This window comes from Ursus arctos, unplaced genomic scaffold, assembly GCF_023065955.2.
Source record: "Ursus arctos isolate Adak ecotype North America unplaced genomic scaffold, UrsArc2.0 scaffold_32, whole genome shotgun sequence".
Classification (NCBI taxonomy): domain Eukaryota; kingdom Metazoa; phylum Chordata; class Mammalia; order Carnivora; family Ursidae; genus Ursus; species Ursus arctos.
Window position 1 is genome coordinate 419,751 of NW_026623008.1, and position 25,595 is coordinate 445,345.

General features: G+C 64.3%; 2 protein-coding genes across 3 annotated transcripts; one reads left to right on the plus strand and one right to left on the minus strand.

The window, feature by feature from the left end:
* The first annotated feature begins 4,906 nt into the window (after positions 1-4,906).
* Positions 4,907-9,440, plus strand: SCNN1D (sodium channel epithelial 1 subunit delta). The gene is made up of 12 exons (XM_048221713.2): positions 4,907-5,273; positions 5,813-6,020; positions 6,130-6,320; positions 6,671-6,759; positions 6,835-6,998; positions 7,089-7,187; positions 7,580-7,697; positions 7,821-7,899; positions 7,985-8,063; positions 8,164-8,279; positions 8,387-8,462; positions 8,572-9,440. The coding sequence occupies exons 1-12, from the start codon at positions 4,912-4,914 to the stop codon at positions 8,872-8,874; spliced, it is 1,884 nt and encodes a 627-aa protein (XP_048077670.1). The 5' UTR covers positions 4,907-4,911; the 3' UTR covers positions 8,875-9,440.
* Positions 9,441-9,905: 465 nt separating this feature from the next.
* ACAP3 (ArfGAP with coiled-coil, ankyrin repeat and PH domains 3) lies at positions 9,906-25,065 on the minus strand. Of its 2 annotated transcripts, XM_057305338.1 has the most exons (23): positions 24,911-25,065; positions 21,294-21,351; positions 20,479-20,598; positions 20,228-20,281; positions 18,978-19,036; positions 17,756-17,939; positions 17,250-17,294; positions 17,018-17,113; positions 16,850-16,924; positions 15,579-15,691; positions 15,440-15,491; positions 15,097-15,197; positions 14,910-15,021; positions 14,430-14,638; positions 14,282-14,351; positions 14,046-14,140; positions 13,763-13,965; positions 13,460-13,567; positions 12,260-12,358; positions 11,936-12,159; positions 11,668-11,777; positions 11,452-11,562; positions 9,906-11,363 (listed from the first exon to the last, which is right to left on the minus strand). In XM_057305338.1, exons 1-23 carry the CDS (start codon positions 24,955-24,957, stop codon positions 11,216-11,218), a joined length of 2,493 nt encoding a protein of 830 aa, XP_057161321.1. In that variant the 5' UTR covers positions 24,958-25,065; the 3' UTR covers positions 9,906-11,215. The 2 variants fall into 2 exon arrangements, with proteins under 2 accessions (XP_057161321.1, XP_057161322.1); XM_057305339.1 differs by lacking the exon at positions 20,479-20,598.
* Positions 25,066-25,595: the final 530 nt, after the last annotated feature.

A 25,595-nucleotide genomic window follows, 5' to 3' on the forward strand; every position in this document is an offset into this window, starting at 1 on the left:
CGGCCTCCTGCTCGCGCACTCAGCATAGCGCCTTCCCTCCTCCGCCTCCTCCAGGGGCTCCACCATCCCCACACAGGGTAGGCCCAACTGTTTTTAGCACATGGAAAGTTATGTAAGAGAGGCCACTCCAGGGCACCTGGGGTTCAAGCACAGGTGTGTCTGGCACACACCCACACACACCTGCAGAGCACAGGCAGTGACAGTGTGGGGCTGGGGCCTCAGGCAGGTAGAGGCCCTCTCCTGCCTCAGTTTGTCCCTGTGTAAAATGGGGGTGCTGACTTAGGTGGGAGCATCTTGATGGGAAGACTCAGAACCGCTCCGCTTCAGCCCCCAACCTCTTGATCACCAAGCACCCCTGAGTCACACCTAAGGGAGAAGGTGCCCAAGACAGATGTGGCCAGCAGGTCCTGCCAAGACCTTCACCCTACCAGCCCCGCATATGCTGCCTTCCAGGTCAGCAAGGCCCAAGCTGCCCAGCCCTCTGGCCATAGAGCCGATGGCCTCAGCAGTCGAGACAGGAGTGGGCAGCGAGGCTGGCCACAAATGACAACTGAGACCTTCTCAAACCCCAAAGACACCCTTTTGGAGCAGAAGCTGGAGCTGGCCCTTTCTCCCAGACTTCCTTCCAACCCTGCCCCTTCTGCCAATGGCCAAGTTGCAGGAAGAGGATGGCTGTATTCACTCCTGAGCATCTTGGGGGAGGGGGCACGGGTCTGTGTCAGAGGAGCTGCCAGGAAACCAAGAGGGTTAGAATCAAGAAAACACCCCTCATACCAGTTGCTGCTACCCCCTACCCAGGGCAGGACTTGAAGGCTTCGATCACATCTGACCAGGATGGCCAGGGCTCGAGAGAGGGAACCAAAGAGCCAGCCTGGAGGTGACCAGGCAGGAAGCGTGCACACACCCCACTTCTTCCAGCGGGAGACACCTGGCCAGACCCTGAGCCCCACCCACCCCCAGCTGGCTGGAGTCACCTCAGGGAGCCCCCTCTGAACTCGCTGGAGCCGCTGCTTAACACTGTGGTCAGTGTTTGGAAGGTTGGGGAAGTTCCACATTTACACCAAGAAGGCCCCTCACCCTCCTGGAAGCAGCCCCCAGGCCCAGGCAGGATGACCCCTACCCGCCCACATCCACCAGGACTTTACTTCTGTCACACCAGAATCCCCTAGGACCAACTCTAAGCTGCCCCTGAGGGTGGGGACACCCACGGGTGAGTAAGCAGAGCCTGGGGGCCCCATGAAACACCAGGCACCAACAGTCTCCAGGATGGCCCCAGCCTGGAAGGGGATGCCTTGGCACCCCTAGGCCCAGCCTCAGTGAAGGCTACCGCTCAAAGTCCCGAAGGGGGTTGTACTCAGGAGGTTGGGGCCAGCCATCCTACTGTCCTTCCGGGGAGAGGGGAGAGGACGTGGGACCACCCACCTGCCCCTTCTCTGAGGCGTCCTCACATTCCCTCAATACAGCTACCGAGGAGGGACCACATGGGCCTACACTGTGCCAGGAACTGGGGTCACCCTGTCCGGCCCCAGCCTGCACTCCTGCTCCTTCTAGGGCTGGTGAGGCCTGGGGAGGAAGGAGAGGGGACACACCAGGAAGGAAGGAGGGGCTGACCTCTCTGTCCTCCTAGAGGTTCGCTCTGGGGTGACCTCCTCCCCTCCCCACTGGTCACTGACCCTTGGCCTGGGCACCTTATGCTGGCCCCTTGGCAGTTCTCAAGCTGTTTCCCCAGGAGGAGGGAAGGAAGGGTTGTGCCTTCTGCCTGGATGATCTCTGACTCGAGCCCCTCAGGCACAGTCATCATCACAGGCATGCGTCTGACCCTGGCCAGGGCTCCCTCTCCCACGGGAAGGAAGGGCTCCTGTTCCCTATAAACTGCAGTTGGCTGGCAGGGACAAGGGCCAGACCTGAGCTCCCCAAGGCCAGGATGTCCAGGCCCCTCCTTCCTGGCAGCTCCCTTCTTCAACCTCCTGAGCTCAGAGCCATGGGTCACTCCTAACTATCCGGAGCACCTGGACCCCTCCTCTGCTGCTAAGAGGCCTCCCCAGGACAGTGTGCCCCCCATTCCCTCGATAACATAGCCTATCCCACAAAGGAAAATTGCTCAGTGGCAGAGGGCCTGAGAAACCCCAGGCCTGTGCTGAGTCTGGAGGCTCTGATGTGGGGCTTGGGGAGGGGGTATCCACACCAGTGATACCAGCTGGTCCCCCTTGAGAAGGAAGAGGAAACTAAGGCCCCATGTGCACTTGAGGAAGTGGGCTCTGAGAGCTTGATTAATTTGGGCAGGGTCATACGGTATGTGACAGAGCGGTGATTCGCATCCACACCCAGGTGAGTCCCAGGCCTGCTCTTCCCCAGGCATGACTTCCTTCTCCCAGACATGACCAGTGGCCATCCACCTCCTTCCAAAGCCACAAAGCTGATGACCTCACCCCTCCTCAGAGCCAAGGGCCCCACCGGCAGGGCCTATTGGAAGTGAGCCTCCCTCCCTCATCCCGGTCTGGGTCCTCGGCACTGATTCGGGGTGGGGTGTCCGAAACCTACAGCTTGCCCTGGGGTGGGGGGTGGGCAAACCTGGGACCAGGCTGAGGGTCTGGTTATTTGGGATGGTGAGACCTCTGGGTCCTGCTGGGGACATGCTGGATCCACACTGGGGCCAGAGGTGGTGGGTCATCCTAGGCCTGGGGGGTACTGAGTGTCCCGCCATCAGCAGACCATCCGGCCTCACACAGCCACACTGGCAGTGTGATCTGGACCCTGAGTGTGCTGTGCTCTTAGCGTGCGGCATGTGGTCTTAGTGTGTATGTGGCCAGGACATGTGGTGTGTCGTCTCAGTATATGGTGTGGTCAGTGGTGGCCTTCGCGTCTGCTGGGAAGGGTGAACTGTGTGCCACAGGGCGCCAGGTGTCATCTCCACACCCAGGCCCTGGGTTGTGCCCACAATTCGAGCCAGGCCCAATGGCTGGCCCTAGACACCTGGGTTCTGGGAGTGGAGGCCCCTGCCCGGCGTCCCTTGGTCACAAACACCTGTGGTCAGTGCTGGCAGCATGAGCCGGGCAGGCAAGGGAGGGCAGGCATCCCTCCTGGCCTGTCAGTGGAGAGCAGGCAGAGAGCTGAGCGGCCAGGGCACACCAGGGTCTGCTGGGAGCAGGAAGAGTGGGTGTCTGACCCAAGACAGATCTGAGCTTCGGGAGCTGGGAGAGGGGAGGGTCTGCTCAACGAGAGGCAGCTGAGCCATGCAAGGGGGTCTCAGCCAACAGGGGCCTCTCCTCTCCCTCTAGAAACCAGGAACCCCTCATCCCCAGGCCTCGCATCCAGGGCTCTGCGCAAGAAAAGCTCACCCAGGGGAAGGATCCCCATCCCTGCCCTCCTGGCTTCCCCTTCCCGGTCCAGAGTGGGTGTGTCTGCCCCTGCCAGCCAGGCCCCTCCCTGCCTCATCCCACGTCCAGCCAGCCTGTTATAAATACGAGGCTGCCTGGCCAGCCACATCCCGCCTTGTCTTGTCACCTACCAGAGCCGCCATCACTGAGGCCACCCAGCACGGGAGAACGGAGGCCCCTGCAGAAGGAGGCCCCAGCGGCAAGGTACCAGGGGCACCTGGTGTGGGCTTCCTTCCCCCAACCTGTAACACACAGCTGAGGATCCTGTCTCACCTTGAAGGCCCAGTGTGGTCCTGGGGGACACACCTGTGGGCAGAGCTCTGTGCAACGTGAGACCCAGCGTGAGCACCCCGTGCGGGCACGTGCTCCTGGCCAGGCGTGCGGGAGCCCACAGACCTGAAGCTGGGAAGGAAGGCCAAGCCGCCTCCACCTTGTGCCCATGGCCCCGCACCGCCGGCCGGCCTGCTCCCACACACGGTTCCCCAGAGCACCCCGGAGCAGCCTGCTGGGGCGCACCAGGCCGGGCACATGCTGGCTGAGACGCGGCACGTGCTTAGATGCGCCCCCCGGCTCAGCCCCCGCCCCAGGCGCCTCAGGAGGGGCCAGAGCTCAGGAGGGTCTACCCTGGGTGCAGGAAGGCCTAGTGATTCAGACCAAGAGGCGGACAGTGTGGGAAGTCCCCAGGAAGCCTGTGCGGTGACTCCACATGTGCTCGGGGCGAGCAGGCCTGGCCTAGTCTGGGTGGCATGTCTCTGTGTGCTGGAGGAACTGGGAGTCTGGGGGCCCTGGGTCTGTGGCTCTACTTCTCTAGGGCCCTCAGGTCCCCACCACTGGCTAGCCCACTGGCCCCCTGCCCACTTTTCCTGAAGCCCAAGGTCCACAAACTGGGCTTCCCCGGGGACAAGCTCAGCAGATGATGCTCAGAGGCCCATAGCACTGAGCAGTCCTCAGGCTTGACCCTTGGTGCAGACGTGGCCAGAGCAGTCTGGTTCCATCAGTCCCAACCAAACGTGGCCATGCTGGCCACTAAGGGTTGGTAGAGACCATTGAAGCCCAGAGTCTAGTCTTTGTAGAGCCCCAGGACACAATACAGTCCCCACCCCAAGCAGATCACCTGGCCTACCCCTCCCTAGAGGCCCCTGCCCCACTTGGATGGACGGTGGCAGGGACCCACCCAGCCTCAAGCCTGAGTACAAACAGTACCAGGCAGGGCTTGGACACCATATTCTCTGCTGTCCCTGTCCCCACCGGCAGACTCAGCTCTGGCTGCAGTAAGACATACCTACAGAGGCTGCCTGGGGCCCGGTTTGGTAGGGGTGGCTGCAGGGCTGGTCCCAAGCCTCTGACGGCCTCTTTTGAGCCTCATCAGGCTGGGCAGTGCCACTGGTGGCCGAGGTCACGGCTGTCCCTGAAGTTCCCAGGGACAGAGAATGGACTTCCTAGCAGCCCCAGGTGAGGAGGCCTGAGTGGGAGTCGGGCCTGGCAACAGGCTGGGGCCACACTACGGCTTGCTTCTTGGACGCAGGTAGGAGCCATGGCCCACGCCACCAGTGGTTCCCCGACGTTCCACGAGGCCCAGCAGCCACTGCCACAGGTGCGCGAGGACAGGCGGAGGGAGAGGCTGGTGGAGCTGCACACCTCCTTCAGGGAGCTGTTCACCTTCTTCTGCACCCACGCCACCATCCACGGAGCCATCCGGCTGGTCTGCTCCAGCCAGAACCGCCTCAAGACGGCGTCCTGGGGGCTGCTGTTTGTGGGTGCCCTGGGGGCCCTCTACTGGCAGTTTGGGCTCCTCTTCGAGCAGTACTGGCGCTACCCTGTCATCATGACGGTGTCCGTGCACTCAGAGCAGAAGCTCTTCCCAGCTGTCACTCTGTGCGACATGAACCCACACAGGTGAGGGGTCCTGACTCCCCAGCTCCGCAGCCTGGGGCATCGCCCCGCGCGTGGTCACCGTGGAAGGCCCACTGGCTCACACAGCCCGGGTCACTGATGACCCCACCTCACTCCACCTCTGTGCCCAGTGAGGAACTCTGAGACCTCTGCTCTGGGCCCCGGCGCTGGGTGGGGGAGGTGTTCAGGGACAAGGAAGAGCCAGTTGGAGCTTGGAGTGGCCAGTACCACCCAGACACCAGGTGCTGGAAAGCCTGGGAAGGGTGAGGGGAGGTGAGAGGGAGCTTTCTAGAGGGGCAGCCTGGAGCTAGGCTTGGGGGGGGGGGCAGGAGCCGGGCAACATTGGTGGGGTGGCAGCAGGAGCAAAGACAGGAGGAGCTGTGGCCTGAGCCAGGAGGCTGGCGGAGCCCACGGGGTGGGGACGGGGGTGCTTCTAGGCTTGCCAGGCTGACTGTGGGGTCGGCACCGGGGGGCAGGCACTGCTCTCCCCAGCAATACCTCGGGACTCACCTCACCCTTCCCCTCGCCCTGCCACCCCCCAGGCCACACTCAGCCCGGCACCATCTGCAAGTACTCGATGAGTTTGCCCAGGAGAACATCCGCTCTCTCTATAAATTCAACTTCAGCGAGAACAGGGATGTCCTCTCTGCCAATGACCGGGCCCCCCAGCCCGCCTTCTACCTGGACCGCGGGATCCGCCTCCAGAGGCTGGGCCGACCAGGTGGCCAGAACAGAGTGGGTTTCAGACTGGTGAGTGTCCCTCGCCCTGAAAGGTCCTGGCATGCGGTCACCCTGCAGGACTCTGAGCGGGGCGTGGGCAGACGAGGAGGCCGAGCCGAACCGAGCCCACACCCCGCAGTGTAACAGCACAGGTGGTGACTGCTTCTACCGGGCCTACTCGTCCGCTGTGACAGCCGCCCGAGAATGGTACCGCTTCCACTACGTGAACATCTTGGCCCTGATGCCCACCGCCCGCGAGGACAGCCACCAAAGCCACGGAGGCCACTTTGTCTTCTCCTGCCGATTCGACGGCCAGGACTGCCAGGCCCGGTGAGTGGGGGCAGGGCAGCTGGCTGCTCGCCTCCCCCCACCCTGCGGACATGGGTGCCAACCCTGGGGTCCAGCTGGCTTCGAACTGCTTCCCCCAGAGATAAGGCAGGCCGTAGTCCCTCAGGCCACACGCAATGGGGTCCTGGGCCACGGGCGTAGGCTGGTGCGCGTGTGGCTCCTGGTTCCAGGCTGGGGTCCTGGGCCACGCTGTGTGCTGGTGTGAGTGTGGCTCCCGGTTCCAGGCTCGGGTCCTGGGCCACGGTGTGTGCTGGTGTGAGTGTGGCTCCCGGTTCCAGGCTGGGGTCCTGGGCCACGGTGTGTGCTGGTGTGAGTGTGGCTCCTGGTTCCAGGCACTTCCAGACGTTCCACCACCCCACCTATGGCAGCTGCTATACCTTCAATGGCGTCTCAGCAGCACAGCACCCGGGCATCTCCCATGGTGAGTGCCAGCCCCAGGCTGAGTGGGGCAGGGGGCATCCAGGCTAGCCTGGCCTCACCCCTGTTCCTGTCCCAGGGATCAGCCTGGTCCTCAGGGCTGAGCAGCAGGACCACCTCCCTCTGCTGTCCACGGAGGCTGGCATCAAGGTCATGATTCATGGGCATGACCACACGCCCTTCCTGGAGCACCAGGGGTTCAGCATCCGGCCAGGGACCGAGACCACCATCGGCATCCGAGAGGTGGGTAGGCCCCAACCCTCCCACTCCCCCCTTTCTACCCAACCCTGGGGCCTCAGGGACAGTGGAACTGAAGCATGGCCCTCCCCTCAGGATGAGGTGCACCGGCTCGGGAGCCCCTATGGTCACTGCACCAAGGGTGTGGAAGGTGTGGACGTGCAGCTGCTGTACAAGGCCTCGTACACCCTGCAGGTGAGTCTGGGGCCATGGCGGGGAGAAAGGGAGCATCTTGGAAGGGGCCGGGGAAGCCAGGAGAGAGGGTGGTCAGGGGAGGGAGATCTCGAGTCTGGGGTGGGCCCTGGGAGAGGGAAGCCAGGGTAGGTTTGGGGGAGGGCCCAGGGGAGGTGGAGGCCAGCGGAGGGGGAGATGGGGAGTGGGGGGGGGCAGGAATGCAGGAGGCCAGGGGAGTGGTTTCAGAGGAGGGGCCCAGGGGAAGCGGTGGCCAAGGGGGAGGGGAGTGGGAGTGGGTACAGGGAGGACAGGTGCACTGCTGAGAGGGAGGTGAACCAGGCCCTGTTGCAGGCCCTGGGGGAGGGATGACCGCCTCCAGGACCTTCGGCTCATGTCCCCTGCTGTCTCCCCAGGCCTGCCTGGTGTCCTGCTTTCAGCAGCTGATGGTGGAGACTTGCTCCTGTGGCTACTACTTCTACCCGCTGCCGTCAGGGGCCGAGTACTGCAGCTACGCCAGGCACCCAGCCTGGGGTGAGACCCCCCACCCCCTGCCACTGCGGGTGGAGTGCGGTCCGGCCCTGTTAACCTGCAAACCTCTCCACACCCCGGGTCGACCCTAGTGGGTTCATCTGTGAACCCCCCCCACACACACAGGTCACTGCTTCTACCGGCTCTACAGGGACCTGGGGACCCACCGGCTTCCTTGTGCCTCCCGCTGCCCCAGGCCCTGCAGGTGAGTGGCAAGTGTGGGGGTTCAGGGTCAAGGGTTACGATCAGAGCACCCCAGCAGGAGTGTAACGGGGGTCTGTCTCTCCTAGGGAGTCTTCCTATAAGCTCTCTGCCGGGACCTCCAGGTGGCCTTCCTCCAAGTCAGCTGTGAGTGCCCTGAAGGGGTGGGTAAGGGGCGGACAAGCAGGTGGGTCTCACAGGTCCCAAAGGGCTCACCCTAGACCAGCCTGTGCCCCTGCAGTCCCCACTCTTAACACCTGCCCCACAGCGCCCTGAGGGCTGGGAGAAGCTGCAGCCCCAGCGAGCCTTGTGTGTGCAGGACTGGATCCTGGCCGTGCTGGGCAAGCGAAGCCACAGGAGCCTGAGCCAGAGCCCAAGCCTCAGGTGGGTGCACTCCCCTCCAGAGGGCACGTCCTGGGCCCTCCCTCTGCCAGCCTGGTCCTCAGTACCCCAAGGAGGGCCCAGCCCCTCACACCTCTGCCTTGCCCCAGGAGCAACGTGGCCAAGGTGAACATCTTCTACCAGGAGCTCAACTACCGTACGGTGGACGAGACACCCGTTTACTCGGTGAGCCAGCCGGGAGCCAAGAGCTGTGGTGGGGGCAGGACCAGCGGCAGGCCAGACCCCCCTGGGGCCCAGCCCTGCGCACCTGCTCACTGCCCGCTGATGCCCGCAGGTGCCCCAGCTGCTTTCAGCCATGGGCAGCCTCTGGAGCCTGTGGTTTGGTTCCTCTGTTCTGTCTGTTCTGGAACTGCTGGAGCTGCTGCTTGATGCCGTCGCCCTCACGCTGCTCCTGGGCTGCCGATGGCTCCACAGAGCTCCGGGGTCCCAGCCAGGGGCAACCACGGGGGCATCCCACGCTAAGCCAGAAGCCAACCGGTTGCCCACTGACTGCAGGGATGACACTAACCATCTGGGGGGCCCTGCTGGCCTCATCTCCCACGGCACTTCCCGGAGCTCTGGCGGGAGTCTCTGCTGAAGGGTCAGGCCACGTGAGGACCCGGCCCCCCGCACCTGAACCTGCCGGAACGTGTTCTGATCCTGAGGGATATGGAAGCAGGGGACACCTGGCTGCCCAGGGTGAGCCAGACCAGCCCCACAGAGCCACTCCCAGCCAGCCAAGCCAAACCCAGGGCCCAGGAAGCAGCACTGGGGCCTGCAGGCAGGCAGGAAGGGAGGCACCAAGGCGCCCAGCCCACTGGGCGCTCTCTCATCAGCCCAGGCACCCTGCCCAGTGGTGGCCTCACTCAGCACCCAGGGCAGGGGGGAGCAGAGTGTCCCTACCACTCTGGATTCCCACGTCTGGTCTGTGCATAGCTGTGAGTGTGTGTGCATGCAAGGGGGGGCCCTCCACATGGGAGCATGCCCGTGTTTGGTCAGTGTCATGTTAATGTATGTGCGTTTCCAAGTGTGTCAACATATCTGTCTACACCTGCGTGCAGGTGTATGCAGGCAGACCTTCTTCAGCTCAGGGCAGGTGGGAAGAAGGGTAGGGCCGGGCCAAGGCACCTGGTGACCTTGGGCTGCTTTGTAATAAAATCAGTGATTCCACCTGGTGGCTACAGTGCGTGTGCCCAGTTACCCTTCCCTACCCTTCCTGAAAACCCCAGGCTGCACTCCACACTCCTTGGAGCCGCAGACATACTGTGGGGGCCGGGGGACAGGACACCGTGCCCATGGCCAGCTTGCAGGGTCAGGACTTGCCCGAGAGACAGGACCAGCCCCAGACCACCCTCCCTGGTTAGCATCCACCCCTACTGCTCCCTCCAGGGGGCACGGTCCAGGCCCGAGAAAGGCGGAGGGGCCAGGGAAGGGGGGCTGGGGGTGTAGGGAGTCAGTTTCCATCGAAGAAGCCGCAGGGCCCCCAGCACGCCCCCGGCAGTCAGGGACTGGGTTCTGGCTCACCGCATTCTTTCGAGGCACTGGTGCTACCCCACTCAGGGCCACCCCTCAGGGAAGGCAAAGGACCCAGAGACACCCCTCCCCAGCTGAGAGAGTGGAGTCGGCGGGTGCAAGCAGCAGTTTATTAACTGTGGTCTGGAGCAGGGGCGGGTCCTGCCAGCCCGAGGCCCTGATGCAGGCAGTGGGGTGGGAGGTGGGGGCAGAGCTCAAGCAGGAGAAAGGAGGGAGTGAATTCTGCTCTTTAGGGGTCACAGCCAACAGGCAAGGAAGTTGGGGGGCTCAGTCAGCACCCACCTTGCCGCCCATGGAGCCTCCCTGGACAGCTTTTGCATAGTGACCAGCCAACTGGCCTTGGCCAGACCAAGGACGGAAGTTGGGGAGAGGCTCAGCCACTGCCCCGGGGCTCCAGGAAAGGGGAATGCAGAATGAACGCCTTGGTGGGCCCTGGGGAGGGGGCTGAGGGACCCCTGGACCCATCCAAGGGCCCAGCTCAAGGGGTGAGGCAGGTGCGGGGCAGGGCAGAGCTGCAGGAGCCTCCCTGGCCGGCCGCAGGCAGAGCCAGGTGTGTCAAGCTGGTCCTCGAGCGTCCACAGAGAAAAGACGCAAGACAAAGTGAGAAAGAGGTCGTGTAGAAACTCTGCTCAGTCTGTGACAAAGAACGTCGGATGCAGGGGTGGAAAGTGCCAAAGTCCTTTATGCACCGGCTTGGGGCCAAGTGCCTCTGGAGGAGGCGGGGACAGGTCTCCGGCCACCCAGGCCTGGGGCCTGCGTGTGGCCAGCCACATGGCCTTGGGACGCCTGCGTCCACCCCCAGCACCCAAGAAGCCCAGCCTGGATGCCGGTCACTAAGTGAGGTACACGGGTTGATTCCCTGGATGGGCTGCCCCTTCGGCCCTCAAAAGGCGCTGGTGGCCAGCCACCAGCCCCAGGGCCTAGCAGAGGGGCTCTGGGGGTGTGTAGGAGGGACCCAACTAGCAGGTCAGTGTTCTGCGGCAGTAAAGGTGGGGGCACGAGGAGGCACGGGCCCTGAAGGCAGAGAGGGACATGAAGTGACACAGGTCCCAGGATGGACAGAGGGGCACGAAGTGACACAGGCCCCGGGGGAGGGGCGTCTGAGGGGCACAAGGTGACACAAGGCCTTCCGAGTGGTTTGTGACAGGAGCAAACCCAGGTCCCCAGGAAAGGGATCACCTGAAGACACAGGGTCCCCAGGTGTGGTGAGGGGCACCAGATAACGCAGCACCTCCCAGGGGGAAATGTGGGGCTTAAGACTCAGCGCTGGGGTCTCTGCAGCCCGAGGGGCCGGGGCAGCTCCGAGGAGGGCAGCCCAGGCACTGGGGCTCTCATGGCCACCACAGGCGGGGCGGGCAGGGGGACAGGGCGGCTCCCGCTGCTGCGGTCCCGACAGCCCGCCCGCCCTAGCTCTCCTCCAGGTGGAGGCTGATGAACTCCTGCATGCACCTGCGGTACTGGAGCTCCGTGGGGCTGCTGCCCGCCAGGGGGCCAGGTTGGCCCGGGGGCGCCTCCGCCTCTCGCATCTCCTCCGCCATGCGCGCCAGACGGAGCCTGGGGGAGGTGCGCGATGAGACGTGCCCCTTCCCCCAGCGCCTCCCGCCCCCCGAGCCCCACCCCCAGGGCCCCCGCCCGCGCTCACAGAGTGACGATGTCTGCGTTTGCCTCCTGGATCGCGATGCTCAGCGGGTCCTGCTGCTCGTGGTCCAAGGCATGCTGGTCAGCTCCCCGCTTCAAGAACAGGCAGACCTGACTGAAGGGTGGAGGGCACAAGTCGGGGCTGGCCCGGGGCGGGCCAAGGCGACCCCCGGCCCCCGACCCCGCGCCGCCGCGGGCAGGAGGGGCGCAGGAGACTCACCCCGTCCGTCCCAGGAGTGTGGCGTGATGCAGGGGCGCCCGGCCCCGGCTGTCTCTTTGGTTCACGTCCGCTCCGTTTTGCAGAAGGAATTCACAGACAATCAAGGAGCCCTGGGGAGCCAAGGACAGTTCAGACTCACCTGGAAATGGCCCCTCCTGGGTCTCCAGGAGGATCCAAGAGGTGCTCGTGTTCGTGCCATAAGAAAAGGAGCTCTGAAGAGGCACCTGTGTCCCGCGCAGCTCCCCCCGCCACCCCCGCGCCTGCTCACCCCTAGCACGGCCTGCACCAACGGCGTCTTGCCCTCGTCCTCCGCGTCGGCCCAGTTGACCTCCGCCCCGTGCGCCAGCGCCGTGGCCAGCGCAGGGAGGTCTCGGGTGCGCGCCGCCCGGTGAGCCAGGAGCCCGGGGTGCAGCTCACGCACGTCTGCCAGACCCCAGGCCTCAGCCTCTCCGTCGTCGGCCTCGCCGCTGGAGTCCTCAGACTCCGCACCCTCTATGGGGAGGGGTGCGGTCAGGGGCCACGACCGGGCCTGGAGTGGGGTGGGGGAGGGCGGGGGCTGGGCTGCGGCGGAGGCAGGGAGGCGCGCACCCACCCTCCTCAGTGACGCTGTCCACCACGGAGCCTGCGCCGAAGGCCAGAACGTCCGAGCTGCCGTCAGAGCTGCCCCCTAAGCCACTGTCGCTGCTCAGACCTGCGGGGTCCGGGGACAGACAGGGGGGGCCTTAGAGTCCCTGACTCCTGCCAGAGCCCAGCGGGAAGGCTAGAACTCCCATCCATCCTCCAGGGAATGCCCAGGGACAGGATCAGCCCCCACTAGGGAAGGGGAGCCTGCTTAGGATGGGGGGAAAGGGGAGAAAACAGCTCAGAGGAGCCACAGCAGCACTGGCAAGGGCACAGTCCCGGGGAAGCCCACCCTGTGGCAGGTCGGCCCTAGCAGGATGGGTGGGCCGAAACAACCCACGTGCAGTCGGTGGGTTTGTGGCCAGTGCACGCTGCGGCCCACTACGCAGTGGCGAGGTTGTGGCCAAGGGCTGGGGACACCCCCGCCCCTCCCCCAACACTGAGCGAAATCTCATACGGCTTACCCAAGGGCAGCCCCAGACTTAGCATGGGGAAGCAGCGCCCTCTGCTGCCGGAGGCCCCCCTGGTCACCGCCCCCAGCCCCGTCAGTTCTTGGCCCGGGGCCATGCCTTCTGCCTAAGCTGCCCAGAAAGGCTCTCTACAGGTGCCTCAGACCACTGGTGCCCACAAATCATTAACAGGAAGCCCCTGGTGGGAAACCCTGCTTGGAGCATTTGGCCCCTAACTCCAAGAGGAGCTGGGAGAGATGCACAGCTGTCTGTCGCGGGCTGGCTTCGGCACACGGCCCTCAGCGCGCAGGAAGACGTGCACACACACCTACATGTACACCTGTATGCATTCAGCCACATACCTGTCCACGCCCACGTGCACGCACATACACATACTTCTCCCAGCGTGCATACCACACACGCAATTCGCACACACTGTTCTGAGGGTCATGGCCTCAGCCTCCAGCTCCGTGGCCAAGTAACCCCAGACCCTCCAGATGCTATCCCAGCCTTAGCCCTGTTTGACCCCCAAATTCTCCCCAGCCCCCACCCACCCCTTCCTGCAAGGAACACCTGTCCCTCCAGTCTCCAAGCAAGTGGCTGTGGCTGTCCACACTCACCCATCTTAATCTTCAGGTGAGCCATGCCTGGCCCCTGCTCTGCTGTCCTGACTCAGCCAAGGGGAGTGGGCAGCAGGGGACTAGGGCCCTCCGAGCACTTACTACGTGGACCGGCTGCAGCAGCTCCTGCATCGAAGTAGGAGAAGAGGGAGTCCAGCTCATCCGGGCAGAAGAGAGAGTCCCTCCGGAACTTGCGCTCCACAGCACCTGCTGCAGGGAGATGGGGGAAACTAAGGCCCAAAGCAAAGCAGGGGCCCAATTCCTGCGGGGAGTCCCTGCCTCCCGCCTGCCCTGCCCCCACCCTGATCTTCCTGGGGCCTGAGGTCTGGTGGCTCAGCCCCCCTGCTGGAGGCTGCTTCCCACCCCTGCGCACATATGCGAGCCGAGGGTACAGCCTGCTGGTACCTGAGGACAGAGCGGCCACAGAGGGCAGGACAGGCTCCAGCCGGACCTTGCGGCGGGCAGTGGGGGCTCGGGGGGAGCTGTGGTGGCGCTGGCACTTCTGCGCCCGCCAGTGCCGAGGGGCCTCTCGGGCTGGTGCTGAGGGCGGCTTCCGCAGGAATTTCCTTTCCACATACTTGTCCTTGATCCAGGCCTCCTTGTCCTGCCTGGACCAGGGGTGGACATGAGGCCGCACTCATGCACGGGGGCTCCGCTGGCCCTGTCTAGACTGCCCCCCCAGCCTCACCTGGGGCTGCTGGCTGTGGGCTTCCTGCTACCTGGCCCCTCGCACTGAGCCTCGTAGATCTGGTTCACGGTGCTGTTTCCGAGCTCACACATCAGCTAGCAGGAGACAGTATGTGCAGGCATCAGCCCCAGCTCACAGGCCAGCACCCCCCCAACAAGCTTGCAAACCTGGCTCCTGCCACGGCCACCATCCTCTGCTGGTGGCTGGCGGCCTGTGACGGCCTCATACATACACACCTTCAGCAGCTCCGGCTCCCAGGAGTCCAGAGTCAGGGACCGCACCTTGGAGCAGTGGACACCCAGGCTCCTGGACGGTGAGGAGGCAGGGGTGAGTCAGGGTGTGGCTCTACCCCAGCACCTCCACCGCCCCACCCGGTGGGCCCACCTGTGGATTCCTGAGCACTCGATGCAGAGCAGCACGCCCAGGTTGATGCTGGCCCAGCGGGGGTCCGGCTGGCCACAGTCGCCACACTGGCTGTTGCCAGCCACGTTCTGCACACGCTGCAGCACGCTCTCGCCCTTGACACTGCGCTCCCGAGAGTCCGTAGCAGAGTCGATGCTGCTCGTGGATGGAGATGCCGTGCGGTCCAGCCTCTGGGGATGGTGTGAGGGGCCGCTCAGCCCTCAGGAGCCCCGGCCTCCATCGCCCCATGGGCCCCTCCCCCACCCTGGTCCGAGGTGCCGGCACAGGCGGGGACAGCTGGAGCATTGCTTGTGTGCCTGAGTGCGCGTGCATACGCCCGCGGGACACAAACACATGCTCACATTGCACAGGTAAGCTTGCGTGCGAGCAGCCTGCAGGGGCTGCCTCCCTGCCGCACTCAGCCACGCGCTCACACCCGTGGGGGTGCTGAGAGGGCCACACCTCACTATAGCAGCTGTCCGGGCTCTCCCGGTAGGCGGAGGCGATGCTGGCTTGCACAGCTTGAACCCAGGCTTGCCGCAGCTTCTCTGAGTCGGCCTGCAGCATGCAGCTCCTGGAGGGAGGGGACCGTCAGGCCAGGCTGGCAGGGGCTCCCTCCCCCACCCTGCCCCGGGGTGGGCCTCCTCACTTGGTGGGCGACACCACCTCAAAGCAGAACCGCCGTTCGATATCCTCACATGGCTTCACAGAGCACAGACGGAGGTCCTCCACCACCACGGTCAGCACATCCTGCAGGGGGCACCGCCGTGGCCCTGGTGCCTAGCACCTAACCCTGGCCCTGCACTGACCACCCATTTACTGCTCCACTTTACAGACACAGGCTGAGACCCAGGTGGTCTCTGTCCCCTGACCATCGAGGCGCAGTGTCCTCAGCCCTGTCTGCCCCCCCTCCACTGACCAGCCCACCCCAGTGTCCAGGTGGGGAGGGGCCCCGCTGTCACTGACCCAGCCCCAGCAGCCCTGAAGCGCACCTTGAGCTTCTTCTGGTAGACCAGTTGGCTGTTCTGGATGGAGAACCAGCGCCTGGGCGGGCGGATGGGCCAGGAGGGGGTCAGGTGGGGCCAACCCCATGTCTGCCCCACAGACCCCCTGAGAAGGCCCCTCCCTCACCGGTTCCATGTCTTGAAGGCATTACTGGCCCTCTTGAAGAGGTAGCCCTCCATCACCACACCGCTGGGCGCGTCCACATCAAACTCCACTTTGGGCTCATCATAGGAGAAGTCCTGGGGGTGGTTGGAGCCCAGTCTCCGGTGAGTGTCCACCCCTGGTTGTGAGGGCACTGCCGCCCTGCCAGGCTCCCCCAGAGCCAACGCTGAGGTGGGGCACTGCTCTCCACAGCCTCTTCCTGACCCCAGCAGACACCATTGCCCTGAAACCCCACTGGGGGCAGACACCTCACATTACAGCTGAGGGCCCCAAGAGCTCCATCCCCCACCCCACACCCCCAGCCTTGTAGGGACAGCAGGCTCTGGGATCAGGAAGGAAGCTGCCTCCCCCCGTCCTTAGTCCCCCATTCACGTTGCCAGCTGGGCCTGCTCCAGCCAGCCTGACAGAGCTCCATTCACAGGGACTGAGGAGACACTGAGTGTTGTCCTGTGTGTCCAGCGGTAGGAGAGGAGGCCCAGCCACCTGCTCCCCTGGCTGAGCGGGGGCAGAAAGGGACAGCTGCTGCCGTTCCCGATCCCGCGGGGGATGCAGTCCAGCTCAGCCCAAGTCCTGCTGGTGCCAGCCACGGCTTACAGCAAAGAGCTCACAGGTGCGGGGACACTGAGGCTGGGAGGTGTCCTTGGTGCTGAAGCTCTGCGGGGTGGGGGAGGGCAGAGGCCCCACCCTGCCTAGTCAACTTCTTCCCTCACTCCCTCCCCCAGGGTACACGCCCACTCACCTGCAGCAGTGTCTGGGAGGGCCAGGAGCAGGAGGGGGTGTGAGGAGGGAGAGAGAGCCAGTGAGTGACTGCCCACCCCCCACCTCGCCACCAGGCTCCCAGTGCTCTGGACAGAGCCACTCCCACCTGCAGCCCACCTCTACCCGGGGGCTGTCTGGGTAGGAGCCAGCAGTGGAGCCCTCAGAGACCACTACCAGTCTCGAAGGAAGGAAATCCCAGGTCCCAGCTCTAGCCCCAGCCCCAGCATCTGTGAGCTGAGGAGGCTGGGCCCTCTGCCCAGCCAGGGCTGACCTCTAAGTGACCGTCACAGGGCTGTCCCTCCCGCTCTGCCATGCTGAGGCTCCTAAAGATGGAGACCTCTCCCTCTGAGTGCACATTTCAAAGAGAAGCAGTGTCAGCCCCTGCAGAGTGGGCAGGCCTAGAGAGGGAATAAGCGGGTTGTGGTCTCTTGGGGTCCCCCGTCCATGCAGGGAGGTCAGGGGCTGCAGGGCCTCACCCGCTGCTGGATGGCCGCGTGCTTTCGCTCCATGTCCCGCTTCTCCACCGCCGAGTCGATCACCAGCTGGTCTAGCTGTGGGGGAGGGGCATCGGGGTGGGAGGTGAACACGCTTCCCCAGCAAGACCGGTCTGGGCCCCCCACCCCCCCGCTGCCGCCCGCGCTCACCTCGGCTGCCAGCTTCTTCATGTAGGGGTCCAGCTGGTGCAGCAAGCTGTACCCTTGCTGGAAGAAGCTGTACTGGGCATGCATGAAGGACAGCATCTGCAGGCGCGGCACAGGGGAGGCCAGGCCCTCAGGACAGAGACCCGAGGACCCAACAGGTGTACTCACATCCCGCACACCGCACAAGCCTGTCCTCAAGGCGATGCCCCACCCCACCCCTTCACCAATCACTCACAGAATCCAAGATTTCAAACTTCTTCTTGGCCTGGAGGACATTGATCTGCCAGGGGAGGGGTGAACAGGTGGAGGGTGTTGGGGCTGAGGTAGCCCATGGCCTGTCCCTTACCACAGAGTCATCTCGGGCTGCTTGTGGTTCCCTGAGACCCCAGCTCATCTTCAGCTCCCTGCACTTGTGCCAGCCTCACCCTCCCATGATCACGGAGTCCTTCCCCACGTCAGGACTTGGGCTCCTCCCACGAGCAAAGACAAATTCTCACACCTGCTCCTAGGCCCCCCAACCCCCCTCAGCAAGATCTTCAAGGCCTTCGCCCACCCCCTGTGGCCTGTACCCCCACTGCTGTGTCTTTGCCTGGGCACCCCCCCAACGTTCCTTCCCAAGATCTAGCATCTGAGATTTTCTGGAGCCAGAGGGGCCCCTCTGGACGCCAGCTCTGTCTGTAGGAACACAGGAGCAGCTTCCCATCCCCTCCAGGCCTGACCACTCCTTGCCCAGTGGCTGACCTGCAGCACATAATCCAGTGCCAGGTGACGGAAGCACTTTCGGGTGAGGGTCAAGGCACCTGTGGCCTCCTCCACCTCATGGGGACGGTTCCGTGGGGCCTGGGCATTCCTCACGAGGGACAGCTCCATGTCCTCTCGAACTTTGTCAAACTGCTTCTTGGTCTCCTTGAACTTCCGCACGTCCCTGGGGGCCAGCAGGTGTCAGGTCGGGGTCTTGGGAGGGGCGTGTGTCGGGTCTCCACCTTCATGAATTGCCCTCCCTTCCCTACCTCCCTGTCCCAGCACCCCCAACCCCCTAGCCTCAGCTCTCCTCCTTCTCCTCTTCTCTCATCCCCCTCCTCCTCTCCGTTTCTGGCTCCCCTCTTCCTCTCCCTCATTCCCCTCCTCCCTATTCCTCTTCCTCCTCTTCCCTCTTCCCTTCCCCTCCTCCTCTTCCTCATTCCCCCTTCCCTATCCCTCTTCTTCCTCCTCCCTTTTCTTCTTCTTTGTCCTCCCCCTTTTCCTTCTCCTTCCCTCTTCCACCTCTTTCTCTTTCCCCTCCTCTTCCTCCCTCTTCCTTCTGCTCACCTCCTTTTCTTCCTCCTCCATTTCCTCCTTCTCCCCCTCCTTTTCCCCTCCCCCTCCTCCTCTCCCTCTTTCTCCTTCTCCCTCCTTGTCCTCCTTCCCTGTTACTCCTCCCCCCTTCTCCTCCCACCTCCTCTTCTACCAGTCCCCTTTCCCCCTACCCTTCACCACCTCACTCCCAGGATCTGTCCAGCCTACGGAGACCCCCTGCCTCACCCTGGACCCCAGATTCATATTCAGACCCAACTCAACATCACTCAGGAGTGCCACAAACACCCCAACTGCACAGGAGCTCACACTTCCACCCAGCCCCCACCCCTCCCACTGCCATCCTAATTCCTTCTACAGCCCACCCCAACCCTCACCCTTTGCCTGAGGCCTTCCTGGCTACCCCAGGTGCTCCCTGACCCCTCACCCTGCCCTCCAGGCACTGTTTCCTTGACCCCTGCCTTGTCCCACCTCCAAGCCTTTGTTTCTGCTAAGTCCTCCACCCATAGTCTTGAGGCCTTGGGCAAGGCCTCTCCCATACAGGCCCCGGGACCCCCCCACAAATCAAGCATAGCTGTGTCTGCTCCCCACTCCTTCACGTGTGTCACCACCAACCCCTTCCAGGGCCCGAAGAGGCCAGGCCTCCCCCGGGGGTCTCAGAGCAACTCACTCTTTGACAAAATTGTGGAGCTGTTGCCGCACAGACCTCTGAGCCTGGTCGAACAGGATCTGGGGGCCAAGGGAGGGAGGTGGTGTTAGGGTCTATTCCTCCACCACTCCAGGGGCCAAGCCCCTGTCCCTCCTAGTGAGGACCAGGGAAAGCCCCGCCCAGCCCTGCCTGGGCCCCAGCTGGTTGCCCCCACGGAGCCAGCCTCACAGGGTCCAGGGGAGTGGGTGTGGCCCCAGGCCTGGGTTGGTGCCCAGAGGCCACAGCTGTGACCACCTGCCCATCTTCCCTACCTGGCTCTCAGCCAGACTAGAGAACAAAGCTCTCCCAGACGGATCCCCCTCCTACGGCACCACCCCATGCCGACTCAGACAGGGCAGGCACACACAGGCTACTGGGTGACACCCACCGCCTCCCGGCCCTGGAGGCCACCTCAAGCATGGCCAGGCCTACAGTAGAAAGGATCGGGTCAGAGCCCAGAGCTCCCAAGGGACTTGACCTGGGGAACAGGGGAGGCTGGTTTTCAGGAGCTGGAAGGGCCTCCCTACAGCACTCACTGGGCCCAGAATCAGATGCCCCCATCATGGAAGGAGGGCTGGACCCTAACTAGGAACAGACAGACAGACAGAAGGGGCAGAATGAGCTATCCTGAGCTGGTTTATTTCTAAACTTCCCCTGCGGGGGTGGGGCTCCTTGTTTAGTCTGGGGCTCTGGTTCCCAAGCCAGGGTCTGACCACCCACATGCACCTCAGGCCCTATTCTGTGTGTCCATGCTAGGGGCCCTGAGGGGCTCAAGGTCACCCAGACCCAGCCTGGGTAGCAGTGAGGTTGGCAGTCATCCAGGGGCCGTGGGGTCAGCCTGGGAGGTACTTCTACTGCCTGGCCAGATATCCCTGCTCAACTGGGGGACCCTGGATGAGCCTCTGAGGTATCCCCCACCCTGAGACCCCTCTGCCCTCAGACGTGGGCTATGTTGCTGCCTCCTCCCACCCCCAGAACCCAAGTCCCTCCCCACTGTCTGGCCCTCACCTGGGACACAGCAGAGCACCTCAGTGACATCCCCCCACCCCCACAGACGAAGGAGTAAGAACGTGGCTTCCCAGCAGTCGCCAGCTCAGCTCCCTCTGAGCCAGCTGAGAGCAGCTCCAGGCTGGGCGGGGCCTGAGGGGAGCCCGTGGCGGGGGCTGCCTGCGATGGGAAGCCAGAGGGATGTGCCCTTGGACAGGCCCCCACACATCTGCGGGCAGGCTTACCATGTGGTAGTTGACCATCTCCTGCAGACTGTCTCCAAACCTCTGCAGACATTCCTGGGGGAGGCAGGCAGGGAAGACCCCTTGCTCAGATGGCACGGCTGTGCTCCCAGGGTGGCGGGCACCCCCTCCCCCACGGGTCTCAGAGCCAGCCGCCCCTGCAGCCCAGCACAGATGCCCACCGGCTCCCAGGCAAGAGGCTGCCTGCCTGTACCCACCCCTGTCTAGAGGGCCGAGCCCAGCTGTCCCCTCACCGAGATGACAGTGTCGCCCTGGCACTGCTGGGACAGGTCTCGAACACCACTCACGAAGAGTCTGTTGGTGGTGACGTAGGCCTTGCCAGCCTCTATCATGCCACTGCACAGCTTGACCAGCTACGGGTGACGGAACGAGCCACATTCGTGCTGCCTCTGAGTGGCAGCCCTTACCCCCTCCAAGAGACCAGGCCACAGAGGTGGGAACTGCCCAGGGGCAGCCAGAATTCAGCTCAGGGCCCGTCCGTGCCCAGGACACAGCCGTCCCTGAGGAGCCAGCTGGAGCTGGGAGGACAGCGAGGTGTCGCAAGGGGCTTGGCTCCAGGGCAGAAGGCTGGAGCAGGACAGGGAAGCCCAGAGCAGGGGAACCCAGGGTGGGAGTGGGCATGTGGTCTTGCCTGAGGACTGGAAGGACTGGCCAGTGAAGGCACGCAGGATGCTGTCTCTCCTTTCTCCCTCTTCTCCTCCCGTGTCCCTTCCCTTGGGCCCCCAACCCAGTCCCTGGGATGCACCCTCCACACCCCCTCGCCCCACAGATGGTGGGAGGGGATTCACCAAGGCTTACCCCCACTTCATGGGAGACTCACACGTGCAAGCAGCATGTGCACCCTGGGACAGGGATGGTAGGCCACAGCAGGGAGAACGAGGGACAGCCCCAGGTCCTGGGCACTGCACACAGAGGTGGCACACACACACCCCCCACGCACACACACACACTCGCACCCACGCATGCCTGTGCGTGAACCGAGTCAAGGCCAGGCATGGGGCGGAGAGGCAGCCCTGGACCCTCCGTGCACCCAGGGCCCTGCCTTCACCTTGTCTAGTTTGGCCTCGATCTCGACCACGTCAGTCTCCACCTCCTCGATGGTAGCCCTGTAACAGCAACGAAGCTGGCTGCAGACCGGCCGACCGCGAGCCTGGGGCTCCAACAGCCCACCGTGAGCCGCAGGGCCCGAGGGTCACCGCCCTATGAGGATGTGCAGTAGGAAGGGACCACTTTGACTCCAGCTACCTGCTCCGATCAGCCCACCTGCCGTCCCTTGCTCCTCAGACAGGGAGGAAATGGAAGCTGGGAAAGGCAGATGCCCCACTGGGCAGAGGGACTGGACCCAGATCCGGCTGACCACAGCCACTCAGCACCCGCCACCGCCCCAGGAAGGAAGAGGCCCAGTCAGCTGTGATGTCCCCACCTGGGGTCTGGCTGCTGTGGCTCCAGGGAGAGGAGGTCAGACAAGCCCCCGAGGATAGAGGGAGGGGCTGCAACTTGCTGGCCACTCTCCTGGCCCGGCCACTGTACTTCTCCGGGGCTGAGTTGACCCCAGCCCCACCTCAGGCCTGGGGACCCTGGGGCAGACCAGTCTCAGGGCCCATAAGCATGGCCCAGCTGCTTTCTCTGGTCCTGGCAGCAGCATGAGACCCCAGACTAACTGTGGAGGGGTGTCCCCTGGCTCCTCCAACCTCAGAATACCAAACAGCACAGTTTGCCCAAAGGGAGTGGTGGGACAAGCTTCAGAGGGGCCCACTCCCACCAGAACAGCCTGACAATGGGGCTGCCTCAGGGAGGTAAGAGTTAATGAATGACATCACCAGAGAAGCCACAGACGGGAGAATCCCCGGAAGGCGAGGCAGATGGATCGGGCACGTGACCCCCCTCCCCTGTTCTGGGAACAGGAAATAGGGAAAGAGGGCCAGGATCCCAGCGCCACCCACCCCACCCCCCAAACCGCTCAGCTGGTGAACTGGGCCCATCTGGCCTCCTGGGGATGAACAGGGCATGAGGGCCAGGGGTGACAACGGGGCCCAGGAGTAAGAGGCAGGCCTCCAGGGACAGGTCTTAGGTGGGGGTCGGGCAGAGGCAAGGGCATCCAGGTCTAGAGGCCCCTCGCTGCCCCCATGTCCCGCAGGGGGGCGCTGTGTTCCAGGGTTTCCCAGGCCTGCAGGCAGGAACCTGGTCCCTCACATGGGATGTATAGTTCTGCGTGCCCACAACTTGGAGCTGTTGGGGGGGGGGGGGGCACAAGGCCGCCCCAGCCAGGGACTTTGGAAGTGCCCACCACCTCCCTGACAGGACATGGGCTCCTCTCTGAGCAGCGCCCATCCCTTCCAGCAGGGCTAAGGGAACTCTGAGTTCCGGAGAAGGGACAGACCACCCACCCAGGAGCAGATGCTGCAGGAGCCCTGGCCACCCCAACTGTCCTGAGAGCTGCTGCGCTTGGGCGAGGAGGGGGTCCCCCCCGCAAGGGTGGGGCCGCACCGGATGCAGATGAATGTGCTCATGGGGGCAAGTGGGTGGGTGCTCTGCAGAGAGCAAAGAACCAGCACCCTGTCCTGGGAGCCCCAGCCCCCGAGGACCTAAGGCCTCCACTCCTGCCCTCCCTCCAGGATTTCCTCAGCAGCTTGGATGACAAGGAGGAGGGTGAGGCAGGCTTCCCCACCAAAGCCATGACTCAGCGTCTGAAGCCCCACCCAGGGGAGGGGGCACCAAGAACAAGGGGGCAGCACCTCCAGGCCTGTCTGGAAGAATCTGGACTCTCCCACATGCATCCCAAGGCTGTGGGGCTCTCCCCAGGCCAAGAGCATGGGGGCATGGTCCCTCTTCCCAGGGCTGGGGCCACCTGGCCCCACATCACCGATTACAGCCTCCCACCCAGCCCCACTCTGGCTCACCCCAGGCCTGCCACCAGGAAGTCCCAGGTTACATTTCAGCAGCAGGGTGAGGGTGAGGAGACAGCAGGGCCCCAGAAGAACCTCAAACCCCTATTATATCTCAGCCCAACCCCGAAACCCACACAGTGTGGCTTCTGTGGCCCAAGGTTCAGATGAATCTCCTCAGCCCCCATCCCAGGCCCAGACGGGCACTTTCCTGGGGTAGCCCCTCCCTGCCAGGGGAAGCATGGTAAAACCCGGGCAGCCACTGCACCCCTGTGGGCCACAGACAGACCAGGCTGGTATAGGAGGGAAGGCCTGGACGTGAATGCAGTGCCCATGCCCTCAGTCCAACCAGGCAAGGTGGGCCTGGACCCCTCCACTCAGGGGAAGAAGGACCATCGGGCTTCTGAGCAAGGGGTCAGGGTGAGACTATGGTGCCTCAGTCAGGACCAAGGCCCCAGCTGAGGCCCCAGCTACATCTTCCCCCACAGCCTGGGTCCTGGAGGACAGTGGGCAGAGGTGGGGGGCCCAGGATTGTGGGCGCCTCAGTTGTTCACACGCCCTCCCTCAATCAGTCAGCAACAGCAGATGGGAGAATGCAGAGAATCATCCCCAAACCCTCTGCCCTGGGGCCCCACCCTGGGCCAAGCCCTGACCCCTCATCCCTAGCCTCCCCAACCCTTTGCTGCTGACACCCCCGTGTGATGGTCATGCAAGGGGCCCAGGGGTAAGGGCACCAATGCTGAGGCTCACCAGTGCATCCACACTCAGGTCCTCTTGATGGCACATCCAAGACTCAGCAGGCACACACACACATGACCAAACACACATGTGCTCACGTGCAAGCAAATGGACCCGCATGCAGTGACACAGTGAGCACACAGACATGCGTGCTCACGGAGAGGACACACACAGGCACACAAGTACGTATGCTAGTGCCAGAATACACGTGAACAAGCTGACGTGTGTTTTGTGCCGAAGCTCATATGTGCATGATAAACACATAGTACAAGCATGTAACCCAAGACGGAGTAGGAGATGACACGCACACATGCACACTCCAAGCGCGCCAGCCCAGGGGTGCAGCCCCCCCCCCCCACACCCGGGGTCTGTGGAGCACCTGCTACACGGAAGGTGCTTGTGCTGCACGGGGATGAGCTTGCCTGCACAACCGGGAGCGACTGAAGCGTCCAACCCAGGCTGGGCACAGTGCAGATCCCCTACCCGAAACTCCCACCCAGCCCTGCTCGGCCTAGCCCCCACCCCTCCAGGCCCCTAGGTCACCCTTGCCAAGCAGCCCATCCCAGGCTGAAAACGTGGCTCCAGTTACCCGACCCCCAGGCAGTGCTCTGGTCACACGGACTAAGATGTATCCCTGGGACAGACACCTCTCGCACCCAGACAGCCCTGGCCAGAGCTGGACTGCAGGGCCAGGAGGGTCTCAGCCCCGTGCAGGTGGCCAGCACGAAGGTGCAGACACAAAGCGGGGGTGGACACTCCCACGGAGAGGTGTCTATATCGGCAGCCACCCCACCCCCACAGACACGACCTCCGCGCGAGGTGACCAGCACAAGGGGCATCTTTTGTTCAAGGCCTTTGGGCCCCGGGCTGCGGGCTTTGTCCGAGGCGGGGTCCTCCAGCTCCCATCACCGGCTCCCGGGCCCGGCACAAAGGCGGCAACGACACCCCCCCCCCCCGCGCCCACCCACGGCGGCCCCGGGTGCCCCGAGGGGGCGGCGACCCCCGCCGACCACAAAGGGCCGCGCCGCCTCCAGGGGCGCACCTGAAGCGCGGCGAGTCCTTGATGCACTCCTCGAACTCCACCGTCATGGCTGCGGCGGCGCGCGGCGCTCACTGGCACGAGGACCGCGGCGCTCGGAGCGGCATCCCCGGCCGGCCCGCTCGTCCGTCAGCCGGCCCGCCCGCGCCGCGCTCGGCGCCCGCCCGCCCCGGATTGAGGCCGCCGCGCCGCCGCCCCGCCCCGCCTGTCACCGCCGGGGAATGTCGCCAAAGTCCGCCGCCCGCGCGCGCCGCCGGCTGTCACGGCCGGGGAGCGTCGCCAATGTTCGCCGCCCGCGCGCGCCTCCCGCTGTCACGGCCGGGGAGCGTCGCCAAACGCCTCCCTGCGGCTCGGCCACGCCTGGCTCGGGCCCGGACGCCCCGTCGTCCCGCCCTCTAGTTCCCCGGCCACCGCGGGCTGGGAAGGGAGTCGGACCCAGCAACAGTCGGCCTGTCCGCGGGGCGCGGGGAGGGCGCGAGACTGCTGGCTCCAGCGATGCAGCCGTTGCGCAACGCGGGGCATTGGCAAAAACCGCTCGCGCGGAAAGTGGGGACGGACCCGCTCCAGGACAGTAGGGCGTGGGTGAGCGGGTGAGAGGGTGGACGAACGAGTGCAGGCCCGCGGGAGCCCCTCCTGGGCGCCGCTGTCGGAATCCGGCCCACGCGCTCCTCTGCGGCGGAGAAGTTTG